This window comes from Hemiscyllium ocellatum, chromosome 8 (assembly GCF_020745735.1).
Source record: "Hemiscyllium ocellatum isolate sHemOce1 chromosome 8, sHemOce1.pat.X.cur, whole genome shotgun sequence".
NCBI lineage: Eukaryota > Metazoa > Chordata > Chondrichthyes > Orectolobiformes > Hemiscylliidae > Hemiscyllium > Hemiscyllium ocellatum.
This window is the reverse complement of record NC_083408.1, coordinates 108,499,415-108,513,469: the sequence shown is the minus strand read 5'-3', so window position 1 is coordinate 108,513,469 and position 14,055 is coordinate 108,499,415. Positions and strand designations below refer to the sequence as shown.

The 14,055-nt window shown below is 42.1% G+C and overlaps 1 protein-coding gene across 4 annotated transcripts in view; it reads left to right on the top strand.

Moving 5' to 3' along the window:
* The window catches only part of LOC132818418 (centrosomal protein of 128 kDa), a 410,636-nt gene that overhangs the window by 201,699 nt on the left and 194,882 nt on the right, over nt 1–14,055 (top strand). For all 4 annotated transcript variants that reach the window (XM_060829432.1, XM_060829433.1, XM_060829431.1 and 1 more), the window contains exon 15: nt 4,039–4,215. In XM_060829432.1, the coding sequence (XP_060685415.1) occupies nt 4,039–4,215 (177 nt within the window). The remainder of the gene's footprint in view (nt 1–4,038; nt 4,216–14,055) is intronic.

Sequence of the window (14,055 nt, the reverse complement as noted above, 5' to 3'; positions counted from 1 at the left end):
CTATACTCTTTATATTCTTCAAATGATTCAGTTGATCCCAATTGTTCTATACCTAATATATAATTTTTTTTTCTTGATTAGAACCTCAATATCTTTGTTCATCAATTGTTCTATAATTTGACCAGCCTTCCCTTTCACTCTAGCAGCAACTTAATATCTCTGAACTGTAGTTCCCATACCACTTGTCAGTCATCCCTTTACCTGTGAACAGTCTACTCCAATCAACTGTTAAAAGTTCTTGTTTCATACCCTGAAAATTTGCCTTACTCCAGTTAAGAACTTTAATTATGTCCCATTGGCAGGACAGACTCAACAGAGATGGAAACACTGTGGTAAACAGTGGGAAGGGAGTTGCAGGAGAATTAATCAACATTGACTCCAGACTTGATGAAACTTGATGGCAACGGGTCAAACAGGAACAAAGGAAATCTCCTGCTGATTACCTTGCACCATAACCCCCACTTATCCACTCCCAGCTGCTGAATCAGCACCTCTGCGTGTTGAATGTCACTTGGAGGAAGTGCTGAGGGTGGCAAGGGTGCAGAGTGTACTGTAGGAGATTTCAGTGTCTGTCTCCAAGAGTGGTTTGGCAGCACTACTGCTGACCAAGCTAGATGTATCCTAGAGGGAATAGTTCTAGACTGGGTCAGTTGCAGGTGATTAGATTACTTACAGTGTGGAAACAGGCCCTTCGGCCCAATAAGTCCACACCGACCCGCCGAAGCGCAACCCTCCCATACCCCTACATATACCCCTTACCTAACACTACGGGCAATTTAGCATGGCCAATTTACCTGACCCACACATCTTTGGACTGTGGGAGGAAACCGGAGCACCCGGAGGAAACCCACACAGACACGGGGAGAACGTGCAAACTCCACACAGTCAGTCGCCTGAGGCAGGAATTGAACCCAGGTCCCTGGCGCTGTGAGGCAGCAGTGCTAACCACTGTGCCACCGTGCCGCCCTCAAGGTGGTGAAGTAACCAATAAGAAGGAGCAGATATTTGATGTCATCATTACCAATCAAATGTCACAGATGCACCAGTTCATGACAGTAATGTAGGAATGGCCACAGCGCTGTCTTTGGAGACAAGGTCTGTTCTTTGGTTGATTGTTGGAGCAGGTTGATTGATAATATGTACTTTTATATAAGGAGGCACTGGTAAGGTTTCCTGTGATGTACTGGTAGTGTCTCGACCTCTGAGCAAGAGGGCGTGAGTTGAAGTTCCACCTGCCTCAGAGGTGTGTCATAACATGTCTACATACTTTGATGAACAAGTACTGACTATTTCCTGCTAGCTTGGTTGTTAGGGTATGAGACTCTTACTTCCAGGGTAATTGGGTTGAACCTCAAGCTGGATAAATTTTAGGAGTCTTACAGTGCAATGATAGAAGGACCAGAGGTCTAGGTTCAAGATCTACCTTCCCTAGAATTGTGCTATAGCATCCCTGAACAAGTTGATTAAAAATATTTTTTTTTCGTGTAGAAACACTTGTTAATACCAGTCAGGTGGAGTCAGGAGAAATCTGCTCCACTCTGTGAATAAAGACAGGGTTGGATTTGCCCTTTGCAACTAGCTATCTGGAGTATAATATTTGTTACTTGCTTTCTTATCCAGAGCAAATAGTTTCATTGTTTTGTTAAATCCATCTCTAATTTTGAACACAGATTAAATCTCCTCTTAAATTTCTCAGGTCTAAAATGGTCAATCCCAGCCTCTCTACATCCCTGAACTTTCTTGAGAGGAACCAGCTAATCAGACCCAAGGACTCAGAATTATAATGACAGCATGGACTTTTATATGCATGACATAGTCTTAAAGCTATATGGAACAATGGAAGGTCCAACTTCTTTCTATCATATCGCCAACCAGGAATTTCTCCCATACTTACTGTCTGCTATTGGCATGTATTGAAAGGTTTTGTAATTTGAAACTTGACCTGCTTTGCCGCATCATGACTCCATCTTCCTTTGCCATCAAGTTCATTAGCAGGGCCTGAAGCTGGAGTTTCTGCCTCTGGCACTACCCATGTGTTATGGATGATAACATTTGTAAATGATTTTGAAGGTGGTATTGGAAGCAGAATGAATAGTTAGATTATTTGGCAAATGCAGAAGCTTGGCCAAGAGGATGATAAGAACTGCAAAGGCTTTTTCAGGTAGGTTGTTTATGATGTTTACGGTTTGTAAAGTAATGTATGTTGATGCTAAAAATAGTTGGCATATTGCTAACTAGAGCAGGTGAAGAGAAAGTGACAAGTATAATAGATGGTCAGGTACAGTAAGTATCGCACCATATGACAGCAGTTACAGACGCATATAGAGAAAGAGAGACATCTTGCAATGCTTGCTCACAGATCCCTAAATAGGGCAGAATAGGTAGATAAGGTGGTAAAGGAAGAGCGTAAGATATTTTCCTTCATTGGTCAAAGCATTAAATTCAAAAACAGAGATGTAATGCTGGAACTTTATAAAATACTGGTAAGGCCATGGCTGGAGTTTTGTGTACAGTTCTAATCATCACATTACACATGGACACAATTGCTCAAGAGAGGGTACAGAAAAGATTTATAAGAATGTTGTCAAGGCTTGAAAATTGTAGGTATGAACAGCCTAGGGTTCATTTTGTTAGAACAGAGGTGGCTAAGTGATGTCTTAATTCAGATGTAAAAAAATAATGAGGAGTTTGGATAGAGTGGACAGAGAAAAACCTATTTCCCCTAACAGTGAAGTCATTGCAGTTTTAAAATGATTGGGGTGTAGGGTTGGAGGGGATGTGAGGAAAAATGTTTTCACCCAGAGGGTGGTTGATGTATGGAATTTTCTGCCTAGTTTTGAGGTTGAGGCAAAATCCTCACCTGATCTATGACAGGTACCTGCATGTGCATCTGAAGTACTGTATCCTGCTAGGAAACGTGCTGGAAAGTGGGATTAGAAAGGGTAAGAACTTTATTCAGCTGACATGGCCACCATGGCCAAACAGCCTCTTCCTGTGCATTAAGATTTATATTTTTCCATAGATCTTGGTGAATAGGATTATGTACTGTGAGAGAATAAATGATAGTTATTCTGGAAAATGCTGGTCAAGTCAGCCAAATATGATGGTTCAGGGGAAAAATATGAAAATAAATTTCCAATTCAATATTGACTTTTTTATCAGGGTGCTATTAATCTTTGGAATTCTTTTCCTCAGAGAGATTTGGAGATTGGAGACTTGGTCATTGCATCGATTCAATGCTGAGTCAGAAAGATTTTTGATTATTAAAAGGGTTGAGGGTTATGAGGGACAGGCAGGAAAGTGGGATCAGTTCGCGATCAGATCAGCCATGATTGTATTGCAAGGGGATACTCACAGGCATGCTGAGCTGAACAGCCCAGTTTGAATTATTTCATGAATGGTTTTGGGAGAGTTTCAGTGAGATTCCTGAGGTGAGGCATAGCTAATTAACACAACTGTAATTTATTTTGAAAATACAGTCAAGAGCATCACCTTTAGTGTTAGCACTGTCTTCTCTGAGTCAGGGATGGTGGATTTCAGCCCCACTCCACAGGCTTAAGCAAATAATTTTGGAAGACACTCCAGTGCAGTACAAAGAGAGTACCGCAGTGTCACCTTTTGAATGAAATGTTATATTGCGGCCCCCATGTGTGTGCAAAAGTTCCCATGATGAAACTCTGAAAGGAGCAAGAGAATTCTGGTGATCTGTAAACATTTATCTCGTGTTAACATCATTACTATTTGTTGGATCTTGCTATGCACATATTCAATGCCTCACTACATTTAAATACTGTCTGCACTTGGGAAGGACTTCTGTAGACATGAAGTGTTCAGAAATATTCTGGCTGTAAAAAATGAGGTCTGCAGATGCTGGAGATCACAGCTGCAAATTTGTTGCTGGTCAAAGCACAGCAGGCCAGGCAGCAGCACTGTGTTAATAAGTTGTTTTTTTCTCCCTATCATCTTTTTGTGTAGAAGTATTGAACACCATATTAGTTGAGAAAGCTGTAACAGTGATTGTTTATGTGCTTTCTGCAGGGTAAGCTGGCTGTTAATGGAGAAGAATCTGTGAGGCAACTGGAGCAAATGACATTTCAGCTTAATGATCAAATTAGAAGAATCCAAACAGAGCAAGAGACAATCCTTTGTTCTGTGGGAAAAGAAATTGATGCTGCGTGTGATTTCCTCTCCAGAGATCCTGGTGACAAGTTCAAAGTAATCAATGTAAACTCTTCTTGACTTTGTACAATTACAGTAAATTTCCTCCCCTCCACCACCATCTGCGATGTTGATCTTGCTCATCTGTATTTCATTTTTTTAACATGGACCACAGGCAGATGACCTGTACTTAAGCCTTTGTTGAGAGTAATAGTTGATGAGGACAAGTGGAAATAATTGAGAGTAGCTCAGTGTGACTTGCTTTGAGATTTCCTCCAGTCCTTACTGAAAGTTTCCTTTGGAACTTGTGACAAACCATACTTAAGGTGCTGCGTGGATTCATACTTTCCCTATTTTTGAAAGCTGCTCTGAGATCTCTTTTAATTCTGGCCTCCTGCGCATGCCGATTTTCATCAGTGCAACCCACTGGAGGCTGCTCCTTAATTTGTCCTGACTTCTGGCATTCCCTTTCTAAACCTCTCTATTCTTCAAAGTTGTAATGGCACAGAAAGAAGCCAATCAGCCTACCGAGTCCAAGCCAGGTCTCAGTGTAGCAATCTAATCAGCCACATCCCCTACTTTACCTCTGTGAACTTGAAAGTTCCTTTTCATTAAATGACTGTCAAATTCCCTTGTGAAATCATTGCCTCTGTTTCCATCACCCTCATAGGCAGTTTGGGGTTGTTATGAGTTGCTGAATAAAAGTGAATTTGCAAAGACCCACCAGACCATAGGGCTGTTCTCTCATTAGAGACAGAGAGGGAGATGACTGATTGTGGTTAAACTTGAGGGTCATTACACCTCAGGTGAGGGAAAGGCTTGAAAAGGAACGTCCGTTATGGTAACCTCAGTCGGTTACTATTGGCATAACTCCTGATCACAAGCCAGCCATCCAGCCAACTGAGCAACTAGAATAACTGGAAATGTCCTTGCACATTATATTGAATGAAGGTATCACATTTTCCACTATCCAACCTTTGGTGCCATTATTTTAAGGCACTCCTTGAAATATACCCATCTGACTTGCTTCTCTCAATACTGTTGCATTAAGTTTCATTTGCTGTTGCTCCAGTACAGTTCCTTAGAACTTTTGGCTACTTTAAATGTCCTGTTCAAATGCAATTTGTTGAGGAGAACTGGACTTACATTGACACAACTTTCATGTTCTCTCTTTGTAGACAATAGTTGTTTTGCAATACAGACTAGGCACTTGTTTTGTAAACAAGACAGTTTGCATGTAGCAACATTTCACAATCATATGAGATCCATTTGTATATTTTGGTGATGTTGGTTTACAAATGTTGGCAAGCATACCTAAAGTATTCTTTCTGCCTTATTTATTGATGGTCCATTGAGAGGGCAGTTGAGTCTTTAGCAATATACCCCAAACGAAAGGAAGCACTTTGAACAGTGCACCACTTCCTCAACAGTGCATTAAAGTGCATTGTATGTGCTCAATTCCCTGGAATGTTGCTTGAATTCTCAATCTGATTGAAGAAGTGAGAGCTTTGCTAGGCCTATCTGACATTAGCCTACAGTACTGTACATAAATCATTGATGATCAATAGAATTATTTCATATGGAGGCACTTTCTTAGAATATTTTTCCTTCACCATATTTATAGCAGAAGGTTTCATTTCAGAGAAAGTGTTTGAAGAACAAGGGGGTAGATTCATATGTGCAATAAACTCCAGTTTACCCTACATCTCATTTCTGTCAGTCTCAGCAGTTTAGTGATTTAATTTAAGTCTTTTTGACTGAAGTGCAAATCATAAAAATGCTTGCTGCATTCGTTCCTTTAACAATACATTGTCCTTATATATGTATTTTGCTTCGAATGTTTTTCAATCCCAGTACTGCACAGTAAATCTGTTAACAGCTATTGAAATATTGTGACTGACAATTGAAGTAATAGATTTTTATTTGGCTGTTTTTATTCTGTATGATTACATTTTCGCCACTTGAATTCTGGGCATTAGATTCTATAGACAGTTAAATTGTATTCCATTGATACTTTCACTGTAGTTCTTCCTTGTTGATCAGTTACGGCTCAGTGGGTGATTCCTCTGTCCCTGAGTTACGAGATTGTGGGTTCAAGTGAGCACAAAAATCAAGACTGATACTGCAATGCAAAACTGAAAGTATGCCGCACTGTTGGGCATACTGTCTTTTGGATGAGGTGTTAAACCATTCCATCTGCCCTCTCAAGAAGACATGAGGTTCCAGAATACCCTTCCTCTGAAGAGCAGAGAACATTCCTTTAGGGCCGTAGCAATATTTGTATCTCAACCAGCATCCCAAAAACAATTATTATTGAATTGCAGTTTTCTGGAGTTGTCGTGTGCAAATTGGTTCCCATGTTTCTTTCATTATGACAGTGACTACCTTTTAAAAGAGGGGAGCAGTTAGCTGTGTTGGTGGGATAGCTGGTTTGCAACATATAATGATACAACAGTGTAAGTTCAATTCGCACACAGGTTGAGGTTACCATGAAGGACTCTTCTCCTTAACCTCTCCCCTTTCCTGAGGCATGATAACCCTCAGGTTAAACTACCACCAGTTGTCTTTCTATCATGAGAGAACAGTCCTGTGGTCTGGTAGGACAATGTTGACTTTACCTTTGCATTTTGAAAAGTGCTTCATTGTGCTGTGGGTTAACTGGCGGTTACGAAAAGTGCTATATAAAGCATGTGTTTTTTTTTGACATCCTGCAAAAGTCTCTGTACCTTGATGCTCCATCACCTCTTTCCAGAAGAGGGTGCTAAGTTATCCCTTATTAATGTCTTACCTTGCTGAAATAAAGTAATTGTCAGTAATCCTAACTCCAGCTACAGAACTAATATAAAATCATGCCTGAAATTAACTTACTGTTTGAAACACTGTTACAGTAGCTGCAGGTAACTGCAGTTGCTGAGACTTTGATGTCATTCTACTACCACTGAGGAATGGACAATTTCAGGTTATGTAGTTCTGTGGAAGCATTTCTTAACTACTTACAACTTCATTAGTTTCCTAAACAGATTTCTGAGTAATTTTCTGGTTAAAACCCACTGAAGTGTCCAATTTCCACACTCATGAACACAGAGCCAGTTCTACCTAAGTGCATTCACTTTATTAATGTAACACATTTGGATTTCCAAAAGGGATTCAATTAGCTACTGCACATAAGGCTCCTTAATAACATAAGAGCCCACGTGTCGGGGTATTATATTATCATGAATGGTAGATTAGCTAGCTAACACAAGACAGAAGGTTGGGATAAAGGGAGCATTTTCAGGACGGCAATCTGTAACCCAAGGACTGGAGTCACAGATCCCTGAGATACTAGGATTGGTGCTGGGGTCACAATTATTTAGAATTATATGAATGACTGGGATGAGGGAAGTGAATGTATGTAGTCAAGTTTGTGGATGACATAAAAATAAGTGGGAAAGTAAATACGGAGGATGATGCACAGAGTTACAGATGGATATAGACAGGCTGAGTGAGTGGGTGAAGACTTGGCAAATGGAATAGAATGTGGGAAAGTGTGCTATTGCACAGTTTGGCAGGAGGAATAGAAAACCAAAATTGATCACAGTATTCCAGGAATATAAGAAAAAGAACATGCTCGAGAAACTCTGGCAGCATCTGTGGACAGTCAGCAGAGTCTTCATCAAAATTGACAAGATCCAGAAAATGTTGGTTTTGGTGCTGTTGACAAATGGTTTGGCGGAGGGGGTGGAACAGATGGTGAGGATGCCCAGAGCAAAAAACAAAGGGAGTGTTGATGGTGGTCAAGAAGGTCTAAGATGTAATGCAGGTGCAAGGGATAGATTTGAAATGAGTTAGTTGCAAAGCCAAAAGGTATAAGGAACAAACAGTGGGTTGGGGAGGGTGGGATTGAATGGATGGTAGAGATCATTCGCCAAAGTTGTTGACCTTAATGCTGAAGTTTGGAGTGTTGTTCATTTTCCACTTGGTCACTTCACAGCCTCAAGGACTCGACTTTGAGTTCATGTCTGGAAAATGGCTGCTGTTCTCCATGTTGATGCGTGCACTCACACACACACACACTCACATACTCACACTCTCACACACTGGCTCACATACTCACTCTTTCACTATCCTCTCTCACCCACACATTCACTCACACGCACACACACTCTTTCTCTCACGTACACTCTCTCTCTCACACACACACACGCGCACACACAGCCTCTCGACCTCTAACTTATCAAGTCCCCAAAGATTTCGAGATGGCCCGCGCTTTCTCTCTTGCTCACTCACTTTCTTATTCACTCAGTCACTCTCACTCTCGTTCCCTCTGTGTCTCTGTCTCTCAGTCTCTCATTCACATGGGTGCACACCACACACTCATTCACACACATACACACATACACGTGTGCATGTTCACACACACTCTCAGTCTCACGCATATTTTCACCCCCTCTCACATGCATGCTCTCGCCCGTGCACACACAGCCTTTCTGCCTTTAACTTATTAAGCCCCCAAAGATTCCAATATGGTCAGCTTACATACACACTCTTTCACTCACACACACAAACACACGTACACGCACACACACACTCTCATACACAGACACAGAGACTCTCTCACACACACTGTCTCACACACCGTACCTCTCTCTCTCTCACACGCACACACACAAACATGCTCTCACACGCGCACGCGCACACACTCTCTCAAACACATGCACGCTCACTCTCTCTTTCACACACACAAAGACTCTCTCTTTCTCACACTCTGTCTCTGTCTCTCATGCGTGGGCGCACACACACATAGTCTCTCTGTCTCTCTCATAACTCTTCTACATCCCCCACCCACCCCTAATTCTGTGCCTTCTGTGCATCTTCTCGGTTTTGCTTTCAGACAGACCCATTGTGTCCACTCACGTTTATTATTTACTCCTATTTTACATCTCTATCTCTCCTTTACCATTATCAGTTCTCCCTTTATCTTTTGCCCTAGGCACCCATACCTTTCGTTCCACTTGCTCCTTCTACAGCCTTGTCACAACATGAAAAAAGTTTTCCAGACGCTTCTAGTTCTAAAAAAAGTGTCATGATAAAATTGAAGTGTAGACGCTGTTGCTCCCTCCACAGATATTCCCAGGCCTGCTGTATTTCTCTGGCATTTTATGTTTCTATCCCTGGAATATTGTGAACAAGTTTGGTCCCCTAATCTAAGGGCTCACACTGGAGACAGTCCCCAGAAGATTAACTGGGTGAATTCCATTTCTTAAGAGGAGAGGCTAATTGACTCATTGATGTTCAGAAAGGTACAATTCTCACACAACAAAATTGCACACCAGTAAGATGAATAACCAAGAGCAGCTGACCATATTGGAATCTCTGGGGGCTTGATAAATCGGGATGGAGAGACTGTTTCTATTTTGGGAGAATCTAGGACCAGAGAACATAACCTCAGAATAAAAGATCACCCATTTAAGACAAAGGTGTGTAGAAATTTCTTTTGAGAGTGGTGAATCTTTGAAATTCTTTACTGCAGAAGGCTATCAAGACTTGGTTGTTAAGTGTATTCAAGGCTGAGATAGTAAGCAAATCAGTGGTTATGGGATAAAGCAGGTAAGTAGATTTGAGGATTATCAGATTATCTCATTGAAATCCAGAGTGGACTTGATGGGCTGAATGGTCTACTATTCTTAAGTGTTATAGGTTAATGGTCTAATTGGTGAAATGGGGGAAAATCAGATAACGGAATTTAAGACAATAATTCTGCATGTGTAAGTTAGCTCTCTGGGTTTGAAGGGTTGTTTTCAGATGTTTTGTCACCATACTAGGTAACATCATCATCAGTTCTGCTTTAGGTTATAGTTCTGTTCAGGAATAGCTTTAGCAAGCTGCTCTTGGCCATCCTTCAGTTAGTTATTCATCTCATTGTTCTGTGATTTTGCTGTGCATGAAGTTGCTGCCATCCTTTACAAGAATGATCCTGAGAATGAAGGATTTGTCACTGAGGAGCAGATGAGGATTCTGGGTCAGTATTCAATCGCATTTAGAAAGATGAATGGTGTTCCGCTTGAAACGTGCAGAATACTGAGAGGCCTGGATACAGTGGACATGAAAAAGATGTTTCCAACAGTAGGAGAGACTAGGACACTCGAGAGCGCAGCCTCAGAGTGAAGCGAGGATACATTAGACCTGAGGTGAGAAGGAAGCTCTTTAGCCAGAGGCTACTTAATATGTGGAGAGGGCTGTGGAGGCCAAGACATTTAGTGTATTTAAGATAAAGATAAACAGGTTCTTGATTAGTAAGGGAATCAAGAATTACAGGGAGAAGACAGGAGAATGAGTTTGAGAAATACCTCAGCCTTGATCCAGTGGTCTAAATCTGCTCCTATGCCTTATGGTCTTTGTGCACCAAAGCATGTGCCATTCAAATGCTACTTATTGAATGCAAAGGTTTGAAAAGATGTGGTAATACATGTGATTAATGTTCTTCTGATTTATGATACAAACAAGCATCTCAACAAGGGAAGGGATTGCCCCTTGACATTCAACAGCATTATCACTAAATCCTCCATTATCAACATGGCTGGTTTACCAACAATGAGTAACTCCCCTCCTGTGTGCCCAAAGTCATTCCTCCACCTTCAACGTACAAGGCAGGAGTGTGATGGAATGCTCTCTTGCCTGAATGAGTGCAGTTCCAACAATACTCAAGAAGCTTGACAGTATGCAGTATAAAGCAACCTGCTTGATTGGCACTACATCTACAAATGTTCACTCCTGCCACCACCAACACTCCCAAACAGCAGTGTGTACCATCCATAAGATGCACTGCAGAAATGCATCAAGGTTCCTGAGACAGCACCTTCCAAACCAACAATCTCAACCATCTAGAAGGAGAAAGGCAGCAGATAAAAGGGACCGCCACCACCTACAAGTTCTCTTCTAAGCCACTCACCACATAGATTTAGTGACATATCACTATTCCTTCACTGTCACTGGGTTAAAATCCTGGAACACCTTCTCAAAATGGCATTGTGGGTGTACCTACAGCAAATGGATTGTAGTTGTCCATTATCCACACAAGTGCAAAGTATGATGTGGCGAAAATGCTGGCTTGTCCCCACCATGCCTAAAACCCTTTTACCTTATGCTTATCAAGAATCTGTTCCTCCCTTAAAAACATTCAGACACTTTGTTCCCACTGCCTTTTGAGGAATAAAATTCAAAAGACTTGTGATCTTCTGTGGGAAAAACATTTCCGTCTTTCTTTATTTTTAAAGAATGATCCCTTGCTCTTGATTTGACCACAACAGAATACATCTTTCCCGCATCCATGCTATAAAGACCATAAGACATAGGACTGGAAGTAAGACCATTCGGCCCATTGAATCCACTCCGCCATTCAATCATGGCTGATTGGCATTTCAACGCCACTTACCCGCACTCTCCCCATAGCCCTTAATTCCTTGTGGGATCAAGAATTATCAAGGTAGGTCCGATCAAGGACAGTAGTGGGAGACTGTGTATTGAGTCGGAAGAGATAGGAGAGGTCTTGAATGAGTACTTTTCTTCAGTATTTACAAATGAGAGGGACCGTATTGTTGAAGAGGAGAGTATGAAACGGACTGGTAAGTTAGAGGGGATACTTGTTAGGAAGGAAGATGTGTTGGGCATTTTGAAAAACTTGAGGATAAACAAGTCCCCTGGGCCTGACGGGATATATCCTAGGATTATGTAGGAAGCAAGAGAGGAAATTGCAGAGCCGTTGGCAATGATTTTTTTCATCTTCACTGTCAATGGGTGTGGTACCAGGGGTCTGTGGAGTGGCGAATGTTCAAAAAAGGGAATAGGGATAACCCCGGGAATTACAGCCCAGTTAGTCTTACTTCGGTGGTAGGCAAAGTAATGGAAAGGTACTGAGGGATAGGATCTATGAGTATCTGGAAAGACACTGCTTGATTAGGGACAGCCAGCACGGATTTGTGAGGGGTAGGTCTTGCCTCACAAGTCTTATTGAATTCTTTGAGGAGGCAACCAAGCATGTAGATGAGGGTAGAGCAGTGGATGTAGTGTACATGGATTTTAGTAAGGCATTTGATAAGGTTCCCCATGGTAGGCTTATGCGGAAAGTCAGGAGGCTTGGGATAGTGGGAAATTTGGCCAGTTGGATAGAGAACTGGCTAACCGGTCGAAGTCAGAGAGTGGTGGTAGATGGTAAGTATTCAGCCTGGAGCCCAGTTACAAGTGGAGTTCCACAGGGATCAGTTCTGGGTCCTCTGCTGTTTGTAATTTTTATTAATGACTTGGAAGAGGGAGTCGAAGGGTGGGTCAGTAAATTTGCAGACAATACGAAGATTGGTGGAGTTGTGGATAGGGAGGAGGGCTGTTGTCAGCTGCAAATGGACTTAGATATGATACAGAGCTGGGCTGAGGAGTGGCAGATCGAGTTCAACCCTGTCAAGTGTAAGGTTGTCCATTTTGGAAGGACAAATAAGAATGCGGAATACAGGGTTAATGGTAGGGTTCTTAGTAAGGTGGAGGGGCAGAGGGATCTTGGGGTCTATGTTCATAGCTCTTTGAAAGTTGCCACTCAGGTGGATAGAGCTTGTAAGAAGGCCTGTGGTGTATTAGCGTTCATTAGCAGAGGGATTGAATTCAAGAGTCGTGAGGTGATGTTGCAGCTGTACAGGGCCTTGATAAGGCCACATTTGGAGTACTGTGGTCAGTTCTGGTCGCCTCACTTTAGGAAAGATGTGGAAGCTTTGGAGAGGGTGCAGAGGAGATTTACCAGGATGTTGCCTGGAATGGAGAATAGGTCGTACGAGGATAGGTTGAGAGTGCTAGGCCTTTTCTCATTGGAACGGCGAAGGATGAGGGGTGACTTGATAGAGATTTTTAAGATGATCAGGGGAATAGATAGAGTAGACAGTCAGAGACTTTTTCCCCGGGTACAACAGAGTGTTACAAGGGGATGTAAATTTTAGGTGAAGGGTGGAAGGTATAGGGAGGATGTCAGGGGTGGGTTCTTTACCCAGAGAGTGGTGGAGGCATGGAATGCACTGCCTGTGTGAGTGGCAGAGTCAGAATCATTGGTGACCTTTAAGCGGCAATTGGATAGGTACATGGATATGTGCTTAAGCTAGGCCAAATGTTCGGCACAACATCGTGGGCCGAAGGGCCTGTTCTGTGCTGTATTGTTCTATGCTCTATGTTCTAATTTATCAATCTCTGCCTTGAAGACATTTAATGTCCTGGCCTCCATTGCGCTCCATGGCAATGAATTCCACAGGCCCACCACTCTGGCTGAAGAAATGTCTCCTCATTTCCATTGTAAATTGACCCCCTCTAATTATAAGGCTGTGCCCACAGGTCCTAGTATCCCAGCCCTATGGAAACAAATTCCCACGCCCACCCTTTTAAGCTATGCATTATCTTGTAAGTTTCTCTTAGATCTCCCCTCGACCTTCTAAACACTAATGAATTCAATCCCAGGATCTTCAGCCATTCATTGTATGTTAGGTCTATCATTCCAGGGATCATCTGTGTGAATCTCCACTGGACACGCTCCAGTGCCAGTATGTCCTTACTGAGATGTGGGGCCCAGAGTTGGACACATGGGATCTAACCAGAGCTTTATAAAGTCTCAGAAGTACGTCGCTGCTTTTACATTCCAACCCTCTTGAGATAAATAAAGATCACAAGTCAGAATCTCTGCAGTTAACCTTTCTCCTTGTAACTCCTTGCCAGACACTTTTAGCTTGGACGTAACAATGAATGTTTTCTGCGTAGGTACATAGCTTATATGCAACAAACAGGCTTAAATGTCTTTTTATAAGATTGAAATTATACTCTGCACTACAGCAATAACTTGTGATGGACTGAGTAGCTAGTCATGTTTGGATTTGAATGAAAAAAGGTGCA